This window comes from Mercenaria mercenaria, chromosome 2 (assembly GCF_021730395.1).
Source record: "Mercenaria mercenaria strain notata chromosome 2, MADL_Memer_1, whole genome shotgun sequence".
Taxonomy (NCBI): domain Eukaryota; kingdom Metazoa; phylum Mollusca; class Bivalvia; order Venerida; family Veneridae; genus Mercenaria; species Mercenaria mercenaria.
The window spans coordinates 76,193,346-76,213,684 of NC_069362.1; the positions used below are offsets into that span (position 1 = coordinate 76,193,346).

A 20,339-nucleotide genomic window follows, 5' to 3' on the forward strand; every position below is an offset into this window, starting at 1 on the left:
CGCGGTCAAAACACACAGTGAAATGGTATAAGCCACAGATAATGTAATGTCAGAGACAGCTGGATTTTGGAACAGTGAAATGGTATATACCATAGATACATTAGACAACGGAATGGTATATAAGTTGATATATCGGATGTCTGGGACAACGGAATATATCGACGATACATTGAATGTTTGGAACAGTCGAATGATATATACGGTAGATACATCGATCGCCTGTCTTAGACAGCGGAATAGTATATATCATTGGACACTGAATGTGTGTTGCAGTGGAATGTTATATCCCAAGTATAAATAGGATATCATGGGCACTGGAGTGTAACATACCACAGGGTGCTTAGGCGTCTGTGAAAATGGAGTACAACTCGGATGTTTTAACAAACTAGTGTTGGTTTAGATCTGGAGCGGAACAGAATTTTTAATTATCAACAATACATTTTAATTATCAATAATATATATCTTTAATTGGCAATATCAAGTAAAATAATGTAATTTAAATTTGCTAAATATGTAAACATTAAAAACATGGTATTTTAAACATACATAAATGCTTACTAACAAACAACAGCGTTTTTATCGAATAATACGGCAATATTATATCACAGGCAACTCGTTAAAAACAAAATCACACATGAAAATATAAAATGACTACATGTTATTTGATTCAATGAAAGATTAGCTTTAGCTATTTCTCATATTTTTTCTTTAAGTTCGTAAAAGTTTGTCAGCACACGTGTACCGATCAGTTCAATACAAAGTTAATGAAAGCATGGAAAAGTACATACACCTAACTAAATATTTTGTTATAAAATCCTACAAAAGTGTCAACACCGCGAGATACTTTGGCCAGAATTGATTTCTCTTTGAAAGTTCTCTTGGCTGCTGTACTTTCTGTTACACCAAGGTGTTACTTGCTGTTGTAAATTGGCAAGAAGGTTCATAATAAAGTCCTATATCCAGTTCACGATAGGACAGCATTCGAGTGCATCGGGCACATTTATATTTACAACATAGTTCAGAATCAGCATCTCATCTGTAACTGAAGTCTGGTTCTGTCTGACATATATCCCACGAATGGTTGAATCCATTGTCATCGGCTGATACCGAAAAAAATCATTATGAGCGGACGTCTGTGCATAATACTCCTTTGGGTAATAAACGTTCCTTCATTCGTGTTGTTTTTCAAAATCTGCACTAGAACATTTAACGATTATGCGTCAATGCAGAAACGTCGAAAATATCTGAACGTTCGGAATCAGCAGATGATGATGTTGTTTTTTATACTTACTTAATGCTGTCTCAACATTATAACTGTTTAAAAGTTTTTCACATTCAGCCCAATGACTGTCATTTGATACGGTGTCTAAATAATCTAAACAGGTTATCTCATTGTCCGGTTTATCGGTGTTATTGTTGTTTTCGTGACTTGTCTTTGGTTTGCGTTTACTTTCTGGTCCTAGGTTTTTAGCCTCTTTGGCTGAATCGTCGTCCGTATTCTGTTTTTGACCACCATACATTAAAGCATACATTTCTCCAGTTGGATCCCCATTTCGTATTTTAACAACCATTCCAGCATTTTTACTAGTGAGTTTTTCTTTGTCAATTATTTTCGAGACCTTTACAGTTATAAAGTCAAGTCTACCGAGTATCTCAAGTTGCTTAAATACCCATAGTCTTCTGTTGTCTGCAGACACCCAATGTCCTTCTATGTCCCAAACTTCAATTTGTGGGATTGCTGAGGCGAAAGATCTTCCGAAAAATATCTCGTCCAATGACTCGCCAATATTTGTGCCATCTTGAAATTGACTTGAAATCGACGATTGCGAGTAACGTATATCCGACGGCTGAAGATTTATTTCCATTTTCCTCGTTTGAGAATCTTTTTTTGTTTGTTTACACTTCTGTTTTTCCAGGGTGGTAGCTTGCCTTTCTTGCTTTGCTTTCATGGGAGTAGTTTTCTTCGATTTCGAGCCACCAATACTTGATTGTGATGTGGATACCGGTTTATTACTTGTTTCGGTAGTTTTCTTCGATTTCGAGCCACCATTACTTGATTGTGATGTGGATACCGGTTTATTAATTGTTTCGGTAGTTTTCTTTGGTTTCTTTTTTGTTTTAGAGCCAGAAACATAACAGGTTTTAACTCCAATTTCCGAAGATTCATTCTTCTTAACTCGAATCACACAGTTTTGTAAATAACTAGTTGTAACTTTTTTTTCAGTGTCCGCATCGTTCTTCTTCTTATGTCGGGTCATGCTCGAGCCACCATTACTTGATTGTGATGTGGATACCGGTTTATTAATTGTTTCAGTAATTTTCTTCGATTTCGAGCCACCATTACTTGATTGTGATATCGATACTGGTTTATTAATTGTTTCAGTAGTTTTCTTTGGTTTATTTTTTGTTTTACAGCCAGAAACAGCACAGATCTTAGCTCCAGTTTCCGAAGATTCATTGTTCTTAACTCGAATCACACTATTTTGTAAATCACTAGTTGTAACTTTTTTTCCAGTGCCTGCATCGTTCTTCTTCTTTTTTCGTGTCCTGCTCGAGCCACCATTACTTGATTGTGATGTTGATACCGGTTTATTAATTGTTACATTAGTTTTCTTTGGTTTCTTTTCTGTTTTGCAGCCCGAAACATAACAGGTCTTAATTCCAGTTTCCGAAAATTCATTCTTCTTACCTCGAATCACACTATTTTGTATACAACCAATTGTAACTTTTTTGCTAATGCCCGCATCGTTCTTCTTCTTATTTTGTGCCATCCTAAATAATACACTCTATTCTATAATATCGGAAAACATTTAAGTTGCGACCATTTATATACCTTATTATCATAACTAGCTTACTTTCGTTTTATTGTTAGAGTAGTGTGATTGGTCGGTATATTTACAGTTATTTGGAAAACCAACTTTTGTTATCGGCTGATATTTTTAAATTTTGGAAATTATGCACTAGGGCTAGGTAAAAAAACTTTTTGTAGTCAACCTAAATATTTTCTTATCCGTCTTGTAACTGGGTGCACACTTAAGTCATTAAGTCGATTTTTCAATGTTTAAACTGATGCAAAAGTAAACAGGCCTTCACTGATAACAGTCTATATGCAATGTATAATTATCTATTTTCAGAAAATTTCAACAACTATATGCAGGTGTTCGTTTTGCACAAGGTTCCTCTGTTAATATCAATAACATGCCATGCTTATGTTTTATCAAACTCAGTATTGCCCTTTAAATGTAACGTATAAACACCAAAAGATAAATACACAAAGTAAAATGAACAATGCCATCGCCGCCTGTTGATCAAAGTTTTGGTCCATCTGTGCCCCTGGCCTATCCTCTGGTTCACGAAAACTTGGTGTATTTTGGGTCCCTTCAACTGGTACAAGAATGGAAAAATCAAGTTCCTTCGCAACACGACCTCCTGGTAATATTCTGTGAAAGTTAAATACATGAAACCAGCCATGGTTTCTCTCATTCCTCTCATGTGTTTCATTATGAAAGTTTGAGTATCCTGGCTGTATACAGCGATCGTAAGGAGCTAGCCGAGAAGAATTATGTTCATTTCTGTCTGCCCTCTTTCTTATTCTCCTATGTTTTCCTCCCATAGTTTTATAAAATTAATGGTTGCCTGAGTGGTAAAAACGCAAGGTATCCGATTACTGACAATCAAAAGATCACAAATATTAGGTGAAAGATATACATATTTCGATTTTCAAGGAGCGAAAATAGCTAACCGAACATAATTTTATGACTATATAAAAAAGGACAAAGTTGTGCCAAGAACGCATCTCGGGAGTTTAATCAACAAACTTACCTCATTCTTAGCCGCCACCTAGTCCCAAAGTTAAAAGACAGTGTAAATAAAATGTATCGGCCGACCAGGCGAATTCCTAAGATGTACAATGTAAAAGCCTTAAAACCGTTATCATATTGAAATATTACATTTGAAAAATGACAGACTAAAGACATTTTACAGAATGAACAAGTACCTTGAAAATAGATATAATTGGTTATTACAACAGTAATTTGACCTGCAATGTTGTACTAGTGTGGATATTGCCAGGCCCAGATCCCACGGGCCGCTTAAGCGGAGTGTGATACGGCTTGGCAAAATCAACAAGCCGAATGCATCATTGCAGGTCAAGGTGCTGCGTTAATAACCCTTTTCTTATGTACACATACCTATTTCTAGGGTCATATCAGTCAAAAATGACTATTCTTTTAGATAAAATCAAGACTGAAAACTTGCTTTAAACGGTGAAATTTTGACGTATCGAACGTCTCCACGCCATCTTTACGTCATTTCCGAGTGAGTGTTTTACATTCATTAGTGAAATACATGCTGTATTTGAGAGAGTAAATTCGTAGGAATATAATAAAATTTATTATTTATCAGATACACATGTATAATTTTTAAAAACATTAACCATAATATGTATGCATCTAACGAACTATTATATATAAATTTGTGCCCAAACAACTCATTATGTGTAAAATTGTAACATACATGTTTACTTACACATCAGAAATAATTATATAATGACTATATGCTAGATTACATCTTTATTACTCGACTGGTTATTTCAGTGATGAAAATGAATATAGTTCTACAATAACAAAAAAAAGGAAGTATACAGGATTAACCTAAACTCTTGTTTTTACAATTTTATATGAGTTACTGCACTTATAATTTTACAGCCAGAAACACTTGACACTCAAAATAATTTTGGTAATTTTCCAGTCCCCAACGATTTCCAAAAATTGTTATCTTTATCGAAAAGAAAGCTAAACATATAAGCTTTGGAAATTATCTTACATGAGATTAACATTAATCATATCCATGTAGCACAAACATTTGAATAGGCTATCCTTAAGTATACATCAACTTTTATATCACAAGATTTTGTGTCATTATGATACTTTAACAAAATAAGCTTTATTTCTATTTACATTTGTGTGCATGTTATGCATGTATGTGGAGTTTTCTATTGTTTAATAATGTATGAATATTCATTACCTCACAAATATAAAACAACAGAATAGTACATTTTTATTTAAGAATAACACAATATACACGTTTAGCTGTCTTTTAAATATAAAGTAAACATGTTATATAATATTGCTTTAACACACAACTTTGACTGATTGGAAAATTAGAACATGTGATGAGTCGAATAATGTTCAAAAGTATTGCATGGACACAGCATTATTGTCTATGTTTTTACTAAGCCTCTTAAGGTATCTTGCCGTGCCTGAAATAATCATTTTTATTTAATAAAAAAAGTTATCCCGAGTCAAATCTATGTTGCTACATATATAACTAAACATCATAAATAAAAGTAGCATTTTCAAAAAATACTTTAACTATTTACAAATTTGCTTTTTCGCTTTACAAAAGCAAGTTATATGAATATATTGTCAAATTAATAAAAATATCTTGGACTTTGTTCTCATATAACGATATTAAATTCATGTACATTTGGACTTATGTAATATTTTGCTGGTAAATACTGACGTCAAATATCATTTAAAGGCACTGACTTCCATATGGTACGACAAAAAAAAAAAAAGAGTTGAAAAGTTAGATATCAGGAAATGATTGCTACAGGGATGGCATGTAAAACACAAAATGCTCCTGTATAAATATATACATGTATATATAAAAAACCCTTAAGAACCAAAAACGTATGTACTCAATGTATTTGCAGATGACAGAGCAACAAGAGAAACGGCCTTATGGGCCCGACGAAACATGTCAGAAGGCAGATATCAAAACAGTGCTTACCAGTGCTTACCATAGAGTCCTCCCCCTCTTCTTTAGACACAATCAAAGAGGGAAGCGTAGTGTCCAACTGTAGACGGGTTGAACACTATACATGCGGTCTCAAAACAGTTGGATCGTAACCTCTTAATAAAACTTTTTATAATTTTACAGTCTGGGTGATAACTTGTTGCTCTGAATGATAACTTTGTTGTCCTTTGTCGGATTTTAAATTAAGCATCATAACAGGAACCTAACTGTCGCATGTATCGTCCAAATCCTTATCCCAAAGGTCACTTGAAAGTGAAACACTTAAGGAATTTTTTCTTGTCCGCTATGTAACTTTTACTGCAAGCATGGATATTCAAATAACTAGAATTTACAAGACGGTGTTGCATTTAAGACCTACATTTAAGGTCAAAGTGAAACTAAGAGGTCATTTTGTTTGTCCGCTTCGTAACTTTTAATATACATGCATGAATATTCAAATATCACCATAACAAAACGACATGCAAATTGTAAACATTGGTTTTCCTTTGTACGTAAACAGCTATTTCATTGTGATCTTGCACATTATTCTGAGTTAATTAGACCTATCACTAAGTATGATATCGTTAAACGTGTTGAAATTTTTATGTTCAATGAGTACAAAGTTGAGTGGGTAAATAAAATAAACTCTAATAATGGTACCTCTGGTAGAGGCGGAAATAAACTTAGAAATTATTGTACTTTTAAGCAAGATTACTGTGTAGAGAAATACTACACATTTATTATGTATCTGCATTGTGTAAATTTAGGTGTGGAGTTGCCCCACTACGCATTGAAACAGGAAGATCCGAAGGTCTTCCTGTTGACAGCCGCTATTGTCCATTTTGTAGAGTCAACATAATTGAAAATGAAAGTCATGCATTACTAGAATGTAGCATGTATAATGATCTAAGAAATGCCCTTTTTGAACAAGCGGCACGAGAGCCGAATACAAAATCCCATATCGAGCCATTGTTGTAATGACCCTTTTATTCCGTCTTTTTGTTCGAACGAACTTGTTTGTCGATGTTAAAACAGAAATAAGTGAAGATTTGAAGATTTTTCTGCGTTGTTTATAGAACTGTGTCAGGTCATGAATATCAACTGAAAATAGTCCGGCAACATACAATACAAAAGGTAGAATATGGAATTTTTTCTGCCTGTTCATATTTACTTGTGAAATACAAACAGTATTTTGGCAGAATTTAAATAGGTATACAATATATAACACAATCTGTAAACATGATGAAGTAATGCCAGATATCTACATGTTTTAAGATACATTAAATGCGGTACAAAATTAACATGCATGAAGATCCTTTGGGATCTTAGATCGCAATTCAGCAAAATATAATAAATATACTCGGTTTGATTGATAAAACCTTGTAAAAACTGTAAGAAGATCCTTTGGAAGAATAGAACGCAATCAAATGCACACTCTTAACCATGTACCTACAATCCCAGAAAATGGAAAGTCCTTCCATGAATAAGTGGCAAACGCCTTTATCTTTCAGCAAACTTTTTATGCCTTTAATTTTAGTTACATTTAGTCTCTTCACACTCTTTCCTTGAAAACAAGGGCAAAGATCAAATAGCAAATGCCAAGTTGAAGAAGGCAACCCCTTAAATCGAAACTTTCTTACAAGAGTATTAAGACGTCCCGAGAGTTGTTATCTGGGAGCATATTCATTAACGCTTCAGACTTAGACTCTAAACATCTAAAATTTCAAGTTGCCGTAACTAGTAATGCAATTTTGCATAACTCTTTGTTGTAGCATATACAGCAATTTATAGCATGTTTCAACCACAATTTGCGATTACAGGGAAAAGCAACATTTCAAAGACTAAATTTAAGTTTCAGACTTTGAAACGTCGATGAATATGGATCATGTCTTCCAATAACATGTTCCAAGGTCTGGCGTCGAAGTCACTGACATTGATGAATATTTACATTCGCCCTATTCTTTTCCATTGACAATTATGACGTTCATTTCGTATTAACAGCAAAAGGAAATGCGCGAAATATACGTCATCGCTGCTTAGTGATAACCGGCCGCTGTTTTGACGACGCCCGCGTATAGTCAGGAAGAACGTTCCTTAGATGACGTCGCAGTTATTCCGTGTGTTGAACAGAATGGCCGGGAAGCTGATTTTAATGTTAAATGCCACTTTATAATATTATCTTGTTTACAAATGGAAAGGAAATATAATGTAAATATAAGAAATGAAACTATTTTTTTCGGTGTTCATGCACCGAAAAAAATCATTTCATTTCTTAATTAAACATTACAATATTAAGGTCAAAGAGAAGCAATCCATATGACAAAATAATATTTCGTTTCATAAGTTCTTTTCCGCCTTTGTGACAAACATCGAACGAATTGATAGCAAACATTTTTCCAGTGTTTTTCTGAATATCTTCCAGACCATTTTTACAGGTTGTGAACGTGGCCGCTTACTTAAAATTATTTCCTGTTAACCCACTTCAAATGGAAGGGCACCTGGAGGTCTATCACTATATTAAAAGTTGAAAGGTCGCCAAAATAAATCAGTCAAACCGAGGCTTGGCTTCATTACTGTCTATAGAGTTACACATAGAGGGCTGAATAAAAACCGGAATTCTAAACTACTTTTTTCACTGGATCCGCCCATGTATCAACGGGAGAAAAATCGTGTGCAAACGAGGCAATTCACGTGCTGTTTATACTTGATTTTTAGTTTTAAAATGCTTTCCCAGGGACGTACATGTATTTTTCCGCAGATTGACATCTGATATCTGCGTCTTGTTTCTTCCATAATAACCACTTTCTGCAGCATAAAAGATGCAATCTAAACCATAGAATGTTTTGTTGCATCAGTTACCAACGCCAAATGCACTGCCCCCAACAATGTTCGTACTCGCTTCTTCCCTTGTTTACTCCCCTTTTAGAACTGAGCGTCGTTTCAGTTTTTGTAGATAACCGTGAATGTTTAAGAATCGCGTGTAACTTATGCGATTGTTTGTTTTTAGGAATCATAATTATGATTTTGGTAAGTATCAGTCGGTATGTTTTTATCTAATTTCTCGAAGAATTTATATAAACAGCTTGAAAGCTTGACACTACGTTCGTACTCATCCGTACTCCAAATGTGTCCGTACTCAAAATAACTCGAATGTAAAGTTATTATTCTTGAAATTGTGCTCCTGTTTACCAAATTTTGAAGTTATATGAACAATTATTGGTAATTTCATGTTTGTAATAACGAGAGATAAAAAAAATCGTTCAAAAATCTTCAGTATGTGCTTTTGGTAATGTTGTTGATTTCTGGGCCCTGGTTATGGATATTTAAAACATGTTTACCGTTTCCAAGAACAACAGAATGGTAATTAAAATATGTACCGGAATCGTAACGTCATCACATATGAAAACATTACATTTAGTCGTCGTGTAATGTTTTGTATGCAAGAATAGCGACACTACACGTTTGTTTTGTGTGTTAACGTCTGCAGAAGCCCATGGCTTCGGTCTCGGTCACAAACAATCCCACGAGCTTCTGCAGACGTTAATACACAAAAAAAACGTGTATTATCCCTACAAACATCCTCTTTTCTTTAGCAAATGTTTCGACTGATCTAGAATCAAATATAACTATCAAATTCGAGCGAAGGGATGCAAAACATTTGCAAGAAACAAGTGGAAATGTCAAAAATGCCATCAGAAATGAAGCCATCCAAAGAGGAGAAGCAACAAACATAAGAAAACGAACATGCGGTCGAAAATACAGTGAAATGTTATACGCCACAGATACATTTAATGTCAGAGACAGTTGAATGTTTGGAACAGTGAAATGATATATACCATAGATACATTGGATGTCTCGAACAACGGAATGGTATATACAGTTAATATACCGGATGTCTGGGACAACAGAATATATGTCGAATGGTAGATGCATCGATCGGCTGTCTTGAACAGTAGAATGGTATCCGATATACCATAGATATATTGAAAGTCTTGGACAGTAGAATGGTATATACCATTGGACATTAAATGTTTGTGGCAGCGGAATGTTATATGCCAAAAATACATAGGATGTCACGGACAGTGGAGTGTAACATATCACAGGGTGATTGGGCGTCTGTGAAAATGGAGTGGAACTCGGATGTCTGAAAAAACTAGTGTTGGTTTGGATCTGGAGCGGAACACAATTTTTAATTGTCAACAATTTATATTTTAAATTGGCAATAACAAGTAAAATTATGTAATTTAAAATTGCTTAATATGTAAACATTAAAAACATGATATTTCAAACAAACATAAATGCTTACTAACACACAACAGCGTTTTTATTGAATAATACGGCAATATTATATCACAGGCAACTCGTTACAAACAAAATCACACATGAAAACATAGAATGACTACAAGTAATTTGATTCAATGAAAGATTAGTTTTAACTAGTTATAATTTCTTTTTCTTTAAGCACATAAAAGTTTGCCAGTTCACGTGTACTGATCAGTTCAAAACAAAATTAATGAAAGCATGGAAAAGTACATAAACCTAACTAAATATTTTGTTAAAAAATCCTACAGCAGTGTCAACACCGCGAGATAATTTGGCCAGAATTGATTTATCTTTGAAAGTTGTCTTGACTGCTGTACTTTCTGTTACAACAAGGTACTGAGGCGATCTGTTAATTGCTGTTGTACATTGGCAAGGAGGTTCATAATAAGGTCCTATATCCAGTTCACGGTAGAACAGCATTCGAGTGCATCGGGCACATTTATATTTACAACATAGTTCAGAATCAGCATCACATCTGTAACTGAAGTCTGGTTCTGTCTGACATATATCCCACGAATGATTGAGTCCATTGTCGTCGGCTGATTCCGAAAAATCATTCTGAGCGGACGTCTGTGCAAAATACTCCTGTGGGTAAAAAACGTTTCTTCCTTCGTGTTGTTTTTCAAAATCTGCACCAGTACAGTCACTAAGCCTTATATGTGAGGCTAGTTCATGATTATGCGTCAATGCAGAAACGTCGAAACTATCTGAAAGTTCGGAATCCTCAGATGATGGATGTCGTTCTCTGTACTTACTTAATGCTGTCTCGACATGGTAAGTCTTTAAAAGTTTTTCACATTCAGCCCAATGACTGTCTGTTGCGACTTCTAACACGACATTTTCACTGAGAAGGGCCGTGTCAGAAAGGCATGTCACACCGTCACTGTCATTATATACATATTCCTCATAATAGGTGTCTTCATCTACAAGGTCTTGATTGAAGTGTAAAAGTGTTTCAAGTTCATCAAGTGGATTTTCTCGACAGGTATCTAGGTCTATGTCATTCGGTGCGGTTTTTAAATGATCTAAACTGGTTATCTCATGTTCAGGTTTATCAGTGTTATTGTTGTTTTCATGACTTGTCTTTGGTTTGCGTTTTCTTCTTCTCCTTTTTCGTTTTCGTTTACTTTCTGGTGCTAGGTCTTTCGGCTCTTCTGCTGAATCGTCGTCCGTATTCTGGTTTTGACCATCATACATTAAAGCATACACTACTCCTGTTGGATCCCCATTTCGTATTTCAACAACCATTCCAGCATTTTCACTAGTGAGTTTTCCAATGTAAATTCTTTTCGAGACCTTTACAGTTATAAAGTCAAGTCTACCGAGTATCTCAAGTTGCTTGAATACCCATAGTCTTCTGTTGTCAGCAGAAACCCAATGTCCCTCTATGTGCGAAACTTCAATTTGCGGGATTGCTGATGCGAAACATCTTCCGAAAAATATATCGTCCAATAACTGGCCAATATTTGTGCCATCTTTAAATTGACTTGAAATCGACGATTGCGAGTAACGTATATCCGACGGCCGAAGATTTGTTTCCATTTTCTTCGTTTGAGAATCCTTCTTTGTTGGTTTGCTCTTTTGTTTTTCCAGTGTGGTAGCTTGCCTTTCTTGATTTGCTGTCATGGGATTATTTTTCTTCGATTTCGAGCCACCATTACTTGATTGTGATGTCGATAACGGTTTATTAATTGTTTCAGTAGTTTTCTTCGATTTCGAGCCGCCATTACTTGATTGTGATGTCGATACCGGTTTATTAATTGTGTCGGTAGTTTTCTTCGATTTCGAGCCGCCATTACTTGATTGTGATGTCGATACCGGTTTATTAATTGTGTCGGTAGTTTTCTTCGATTTCGAGCCACCGTTACTTGATTGTGATGTCGATACCGGTTTATTAATTGTTTCAGTAGTTTCCTTCGATTTCGAGCCACCATTACTTGATTGTGATGTCGATACCGGTTTATTAATAGTTTCAGTAGTTTCCTTCGATTTCGAGCCACCATTACTTGATTGTGATGTCGATACCGGTTTATTAATTGTTTCAGTGGTTTCCTTCGATTTCGAGCCACCATTACTTGATTGTGATGTTAATACTAGTTTATTAATTGTTTCAGTAGTTTTCGTCGATTTCGAGCCACCATTACTTGATTGTGATGTCGATACCGGTTTATTAACTGTTTCAGAAGTTTTCTTCGATTTCGAGCCACCATTTCTTGATTGTGATTTCGATACCAGTGTATTAATTGTTTCAGTAGTTATCTTCGATTTCGAGCCACAATTACCTGATTGTGATGTCGATACCGGTTTATTAATTGTTTCAGCAGCTTTCTTTGCTTTCATTTTTGTTTTACATCCGGAAACATCACAGGTTTTAACTCCAATTTCCGAAGATTCATTCTTCTTAACTCGAATCACACTATTTTGTAAATCACCAGTTATAACTTTTTCTCCAGTGCCTGCATCGTTCTTCTTCTTATTTCGTGCCATGCTAAATAATACACTCTATTCTATAATTTCGGAAAGCATGGAAGTTGCGACTATTTATATACCTTATTATCGTAACTAGCTTACTTTCGTTTTATAGTTAGAGTAGTGCGATTGGTCGGTATATTTACAGTTATTGGAAAACCAACTTTTGTTTATCGGCTGATATTTTTAATTTTGGAAAATTGTACGCTACGGCTAGGTCACCAGATTTCGGAAAACGTCAACCTAAATATTTACTTATTCGTCTTGTTATTGGATACATACTTTAGTCATTAAGACGATTTTTCAATGTTTAAGATAATGCAAAAGTAACCAGACCTTCACTGATAACATTCATATGCAATGTATATTTATTTTCAGAAAATTTCAACAACTTGATGTAGGTGTTCATTTTGCATAAGTTTCCTCTGTTAATATCATTAATATGCCATGCTTATGTTTTTATCAATTAGAAACTCAGTATTGTCCTGTAACTGTAACGTATAAACACCACAGGATAAATACAAAAAAGAGTAAAATGAACAATGCCACCGCCGCCTGTTGATCAAAGTTTTGGTCCATCTGTGCCCTTGGCCTATCCTCTGGTTCACGAATACTCGGTACATTTTGAGTCCCTTCAACTGGTACAAGAATGGCAAAATCAGGTTCCCTTGCAACACGACCTCCTGGTAATATTCTGTGAAAATTAAATACGTGAAACCAACCATAAACTCCATGATTTCTCTGATTCCGCTCGTGTGTTTCATTATGAAAGTTTGAGTATCCTGGCTGTATAGAGCGATCGTAAGGAGCTAGCCACGAAGAATTATGTTCATTTCTGTCTGCCCGCTTTCTTTTTCTTTTATGTTTTCCTCCCATAGTAAATTCAATTATCAAATGCCAATTTTATAAAAAATAATGGCTGCCTACGTGGTAAACACACAAGGTATCCGATAACTGATAATCACATGATCACCCAAATAATAGGTGAAAGATATACATATTTCGATTTTCAAGGACGAAAATAGCTAACTGAATACAGTTTGGTGACTATAAAAACAACGACAAAGATGTGTCAAGAACGCATCAACAAACTTATTTTACTCTTAGCCCCCACCCCCCCCCCCACCCCCAGTCCCAAAGTATATAGGACAGTGTAAATAAAAAGTATTCCGACCAGGCGAATTCCTAAGATATACAATGTAAAAGCCTTAAAAACCGATATCATATTGAAATATTGCATATGAAAAATGACAAATTGTTTATAATAATGCAATGCAATACAAAGACATTTTACAGAATGAACAAGTACCTTGAAAATAGATATAATTGGTTAATACAACAGTATCTTTATCTGCAATGCTGTACTTGACTCGTGTGGATTTTTCCAGGCCTAGATCCCACGAGGCGCTTAAGCCTTGGCAAAATCAACAAGAGCCGAATGCAACATTGCAGATCAAGGTGTTGTTTTAATTACCCTTTTCTTATATACACATACCTATTTCTAGAGTTATACCAGTCAAAAATGACTATACTGTTAGATAATTCAGACTGAAAACTTTGAAACGGTGAATTTTTTGACGCATGGAACGTCTCCACGCCATCATTACGTCATTTCCTTTCGACTATTTTTCCGTATTCGATAGGTGTTGAATAGATCTACACGGTTTTGCATTCATTAGTGAAATACATGCTGTATTTGAGAACGTAAATTCGTAAGAATATAATAAATTTATTATTTATCAGATACACGTGTATAATATTTAAACATATTAACCATATATGCATGCATTTAACGAAATATACTTGTGTCCAAACAACTCATTATGTGTAAAAATGTAACATACTTTTTACTTACACATCAATAATAATTATATAATTACGATATGCTAAATTATACCTTTTATTACTACACTGGTTATTTCAGTGATGAAAATGATTATAGTTCAACAATAGAAAAAAAAAGCAAAAAAAAAAAAAGAAGTATAAAGGATGTTAGCCTCAACTCTTCTTTTTACAATTTTATATGGGTTACTGTACCTATAATTTTACAGCCTGAAACACTTGGAACTCAAAATAATATTGGTAATTTTCCAGTCCCCAACAATTTCCAAAACTTGTTATCTTTATCGAAAAGAAAACTAGAGATATAAGCTTTGCAATTATCTTACCGTGATGAGAACAACATTAACCATATTCATGCAATACAAACATTTATATAGGCTATCCTTAAGTACATATCAACTATTTTGTGTCAACAAAATAAGCTTTATTTCTATCATGCTTATATATGGAATTCTCTATTGTTTAATACTGTATAAATATGCATTACCTCACAAATATAAAACGACAGAATAGTACATTTTAATTTAAGAATAAAACAATTAACAAGTTTAGCCTTAGTCTTTTAAATTTAAAGATAACATGTTATATACTATTGCTTTATCACAAACATTTGCATGATTGGAAAATTAGAACATGTAATTGAATGATGTTCAAAAGTATCATATGAACACAGCAGTTCAATATTATTATCTATGTTTTTGTTAAGCCTCTTAAGGTATCTTGCCGTGCAGGAAATGATCATGTTTATTAAATCCAAAATGTTATCCCGAGCTACGTATATAACTAAACATCATGAATAAAAGTAGCATTAGCAAAAATACTTTACCTATTTACAAATTTGTTTTTCGCTTTACAAAAGCATGTTATATGAATATTGTCAAATTATTAAAATATCTCAGACTGTGTGCTCATAAGGATATTAATTTCATGTCCAGTTGGACTAATGTCATATTTTGCTGGTATATACTGACATCATATATCATTTAAAGGCACTGAACTCCAGATCGTACGACAACAAAAAACGGGGAAAAAAATTAGATATCAGAAAATTATTGCTGCATTTCTTAATGAGGCTTTAAAGCATAGTTACTGACAGATTATATGTTAAGAAAACACATAAGAATTAGTTGTTTTACTATCTTTTCCATTCAAAATTGAAAAGCGTTTGTAACGGGATACCCGAGGTAATTGCCTTAATTATAAAGTTTTATATTTAACGATTTTTCAGTACATATTCGTCCGTGGTGTATTAGCCGAGAACGCAGAAAATTTTGTTGCCGCGGCAGCCTGGGTTCGATTCCCGACTCGGGATATCATTCTCGATTTGGTATTTTAAGACAGTTTAGAAACAAAACCTACTCGTGTTCTAATGTTCATAGTATGTTGAACAGTTGAATTTTCATCCAAAGCTCCCAGCTGAAGAATGCCAGAAATATGTCCAGGTTTACCAACATCACAATAGCTTCATGTATGTTGACACCAGAAATATGTCTCAGCATTTATCACTTTTACAACTGAGTCTTGTGTGTTGATGCCAAAATATGTCCCATATACAGCTTCAAGTACAATTCCAATATTCAAATGACCTGCAGAGTTATCTCCTATAACATTCAAATAAGATGTCTGAATGATAGATAACATATTTTATGTCCCTGCCATTAAAAATGGGTAGGTGAATATAGTGTTACCCCTGAATGTCCGTGCGTGTGTCCATGCACAAAATCCTGTCTGGATGATAACTTTGTTGCACATGGATTTTAAATCCAGCATCATAACAGGACGATGTGTCGCATGCATCGTCCAAATTCCTAGTTCAAATGTCACTTGAAGGTGAAACATTAAAGGATTTTTTTTCTTGTCCGCTATGAAACTTTTATTGCATGCATGGATATCCAAATAACAAAAATTAACCATACCAAGACGACGTGTCGCATCTAAGACCTACCTTAAGGTCAAAGTGAAACTAAGAGGTCATTTTTTTTGTCTACTTCATAACTTTTTATATACATGCTTGAATATCCAAATAGCTTTGCACGAACACTCGCAATAACAAAACGACATGTCACGTTTACAACGCATACCCTTACCTTAAAGGTCAAGGTCACGCTTAGAGGTCAAAGATTTAAGTTATTTTTTCCGCTCTGTAAATTTTTATGGCAGAATGGGTATATTGTTTTGCCTTTTGTCGCCCATTAGATAGGATGACTGCATGTGGTTAGTAGATGATCCTATAGTATATACTGCGGGGTCAGTAGGCGAATAGTCAGGATCACTATGATATTGAGACTAAAAATAGTTTCTTATACTTCCTTCATGTTTAATTTTGACCCCAGCAATGTTAATCTCATTGGTACTACATTTATTCAACTGTGTTCTACTGCCAAACATAATAAACTTTAGTTTCACCATAACAAGACCATTCAAAGGTAAAATAAATATGTCGGACATTTTTCTTTTTCATTCCATAGCTTGTCGTCCAACCGTCACACTTTCTAATGGCTTTATCTGTTGCAAATGAAACGTGGTATACAACATGAACATGGACTTTAAATCATATGGAAATATTCTTATAACATTGCAAAAATCACATTTTAAATTAGCTTTTACTGTAAGGACCTTCTCCAAGCCTCTGGTCCATCTTATTTACTACCAGTCTCATAAGGTCACAATAAGGTAAATAGTTTTCCCTATATATTCTATATAAAACTGACCTTTTTTAAAGAGCTACCAAACATAGCTAGACCCATTTCAGAGAACAAATCCTTACCTCATTTTAAAGAGTTATGATAAAACTGATATAAAATGAAGAGAAAGGTAGGGGTCATGTATCTTCTAAGAGAGATTTCTCTGGTCACATTTGCTTACTGTAAACTGACATGAAGGTTAGCTCTAGTTTTCCCTAAATATGGCACTATGGAAAACTTTTAAATTCTTTCGTCTGAATCTGTAAGCCGGTTTTCCAAGTAATTTTGGAGATTGTAATGAATAAAACATTGCAAAAATTGACAGTGTGGTACTCTATGACTAGAGTACTGTATCTTAACATCAACCTACTTATACAGAAGATGTATGCTGGAGTAAAGTAATTTGGTATGATGGGTATAAATTGTGACATTCCGACTTTCTTGTTAAAATTATGGTAAAGTACATAAAAAGTGATATGTAAATACTTCAGTCTTGAAACTTTGAAATGTTTTTCTTTTTAGGACAAAAAAGATTCATCTTATGCCAGTGATTGCCTTGTGAAAGAATCACGTGTATAGATGAAGAACTAGATTCTGCTAAATAAAAGGAGGTAAAAACAACAAGTGAAATGGAGTATTGCCATGCAATACAAGTTTCCTACGGGGAGGTGACTAATTCTCCCAACTGCAGTATAACCTAATGATATGATATCTTTGAATGATGTACAATACATAATTATTGTGCTGTATATGCAATATGTTATCACGCAGAGTGTTTGTATTTAAATTTGCTAATATAAAATCTACAGTTGCTGATTGCTTATACCATCAATAGATACAGAAACGTATTTTAATAACATTTCATTTTTAAATTGGTTAGAAAAGAAGAGAAAAAAATGTAATGAAATACGTCATCATACGGAAGGGCAGTAATTCTCAATTAAAAACACCAAGTTTTGTTTTAACTGGATCCACATGAAAGGTATCAAAATATACATGCATTAACGAAAAAGCTACAGACAGGACAAGAAAATATACCTTAAATATTTATACAGACCGGACATGAAAAGAGCCATGTTGACTTTGACCTCCAAATGTGACCTTGACCTTTGAGCTAGGGATCTGGATATTGTGCAGAACACATAATCCCATTTTGTGGAACAGCTGCACGAAGTAACATTAGAATCCTTTGATGAATGACAGAGTTATGGACTGGACAAAACAAAAACCCTTTTGGCATTTGACCTCCGAGTTTGACCGTGAGCCTTGAGCCAGGTGTATGGGTGTTGCGCGTGTCGTGTCGTCTCATTACAGGGAGTAATACGTGTATTAAAATCTCTTAATTGAAGATAATGTTATGAACGGATTGTAAAAAACCCTATTGATCTTTGTTCTCTAAGTGTGACCTTGACCTTTGAGTTAAGGGTATGGGCGTTGCGCATGACACGCTGCGCATGACACGTTGTCTTATAAAGGGGAATATTTGTGTAAAGTAAAACCAAAGACGCGAAACCGACGTTGTTAATATCATGCTATCCCGTGACCTCCAAGAGTGACCTGGACCTTTAAACTAGTGGTTTGTAATTTGTTAAAGACACATTGTCTATTATGGGGAACATTTTTGCCGAGTAATATTAAAATACCTTAATGAAAGGTAGAGTTATACAGCCAGGACAGGAAAAATGCCCTGTTGACCTTTGACCTCCAAATTTTACCTTGACCTTTGAGCTAGGAATTTGACTTTTGCGCATGGTACGTCATCTCGTTATTAGTAAAATATTTGCGTTCTAGTAATATTAATTTTCCTTGACTGATGACAGAGCTATGGACCGGACACGAAAGTGCGGACGGACAGACGGAATGACGATGGAAACGGGCAATCCTATAATCACCGGAACTGGTTGTGAATCAGTAGGGGACTAATTACGTACAGGAAGAAAGCACCGACTAAAAAGTATACCCATCGCTCACACTGTCCCAAAACAATCCATCATTCAGAGATGTTTGACTCTCATACTTCATTATATATACATATTCAGAGACGCCTAGACACATACATTGATGACGGACACACTGTCTATTACCTTGAATTATTTTAGGGAAGAATATATAAAAGAATCCTTAGTGAGTAAACTGGTTACCGGTAACAAAAGCATTAATCAAGACTATTAGAGCGTATATTTTAAGGAAGAATAGTTGAATTCTATTGTAAGTCAATGGTAATTAGGTACATTTATACATTTGATATTGTGATCATACTGCCATGAGTCAATTGAAGTCTTGTCCTCTTGAGTTTATTTCATCTATACATATATCCATTGCCAGGCCTCTGCTTGACAGCACGGTAGCATGTACAGACAAAAGTAAAAAAAAAAAACTATCATACTTAGCCAGACCCAAAATAGAATTACCCGCCAAATATGTCTCTAACATCAAATCAGTTTTTAAGGTGGTATCACGTTTTGAATTTCCGGTGAATGATAAAAAAAACAAAAACAAAGAATATTCAGTTCTTTCCAAAAACCGCTATGTTATGATTCAACCAAATAGTTTCCTTTGTCTACCAGAATGGAACATTTCTTATATCTTAATATTGAAGTTTGGTACCTTTATTACAGACAATAAACAAAAACAATAGAAATTCTTACGTTTTTTCATTGAGCTCAACAAAGCAAATTCAAGCACATATATTAATGTGGAATGTAAAGTAAGTTACACACTACAATGTCCTACCAAGATACTTACAAAAACAATGCATTTGCAGAATGGAGAGATAAAAATAATTTTGTCAGCTCGTGAAAACTAAAATGACAAATTTGGTGTATGATGACTCATGACCTAATCAAAAAAATTCTGTTATTTCTAACTTCCAGTTTGATTTTCTTAAAAACGGGTCTTCTATATTGTAACTTACAACTCACAAATTAAAACAATAAAAGAATATATTGTTACCTTACTGCCGTTTTGTCTATCCTAATCACGTAAGAATTCCTATTGTTTCAGCCATTTGTCACTAATTAGAGCAACTCACAGTGTTGCAATCATACAAAACACATCCCTTATTTTCACATACATATTGAGGATTTATCTAATGAGCACATGTATTGGAAACACAATTTTAATACCGATTGTGTATTGCAATAATGCTAAACTATCTCAGCCGTGGCGCGTCCTTAAGACAAACCAAACTCTAGAGAATTTAGCAGAGGTTTGGTATTGTTG

At 34.5% G+C, this 20,339-nt stretch overlaps 2 protein-coding genes across 2 annotated transcripts; both read right to left on the reverse strand.

Annotated features, from left to right (window-relative positions):
• Positions 1-414: 414 nt before the first annotated feature.
• Positions 415-3,102, reverse strand: LOC123564353 (uncharacterized). Its single transcript, XM_045357861.2, has one exon. The coding sequence runs from the start codon at positions 2,769-2,771 to the stop codon at positions 1,221-1,223; it is 1,551 nt and encodes a 516-aa protein (XP_045213796.2). The 5' UTR covers positions 2,772-3,102; the 3' UTR covers positions 415-1,220.
• A 6,998-nt stretch (positions 3,103-10,100) lies between these two features.
• On the reverse strand, positions 10,101-13,545 carry LOC123564354 (uncharacterized). The gene has a single exon (XM_045357862.2). The coding sequence runs from the start codon at positions 12,607-12,609 to the stop codon at positions 10,339-10,341; it is 2,271 nt and encodes a 756-aa protein (XP_045213797.2). The 5' UTR covers positions 12,610-13,545; the 3' UTR covers positions 10,101-10,338.
• Between the last annotated feature and the right edge of the window lie 6,794 nt (positions 13,546-20,339).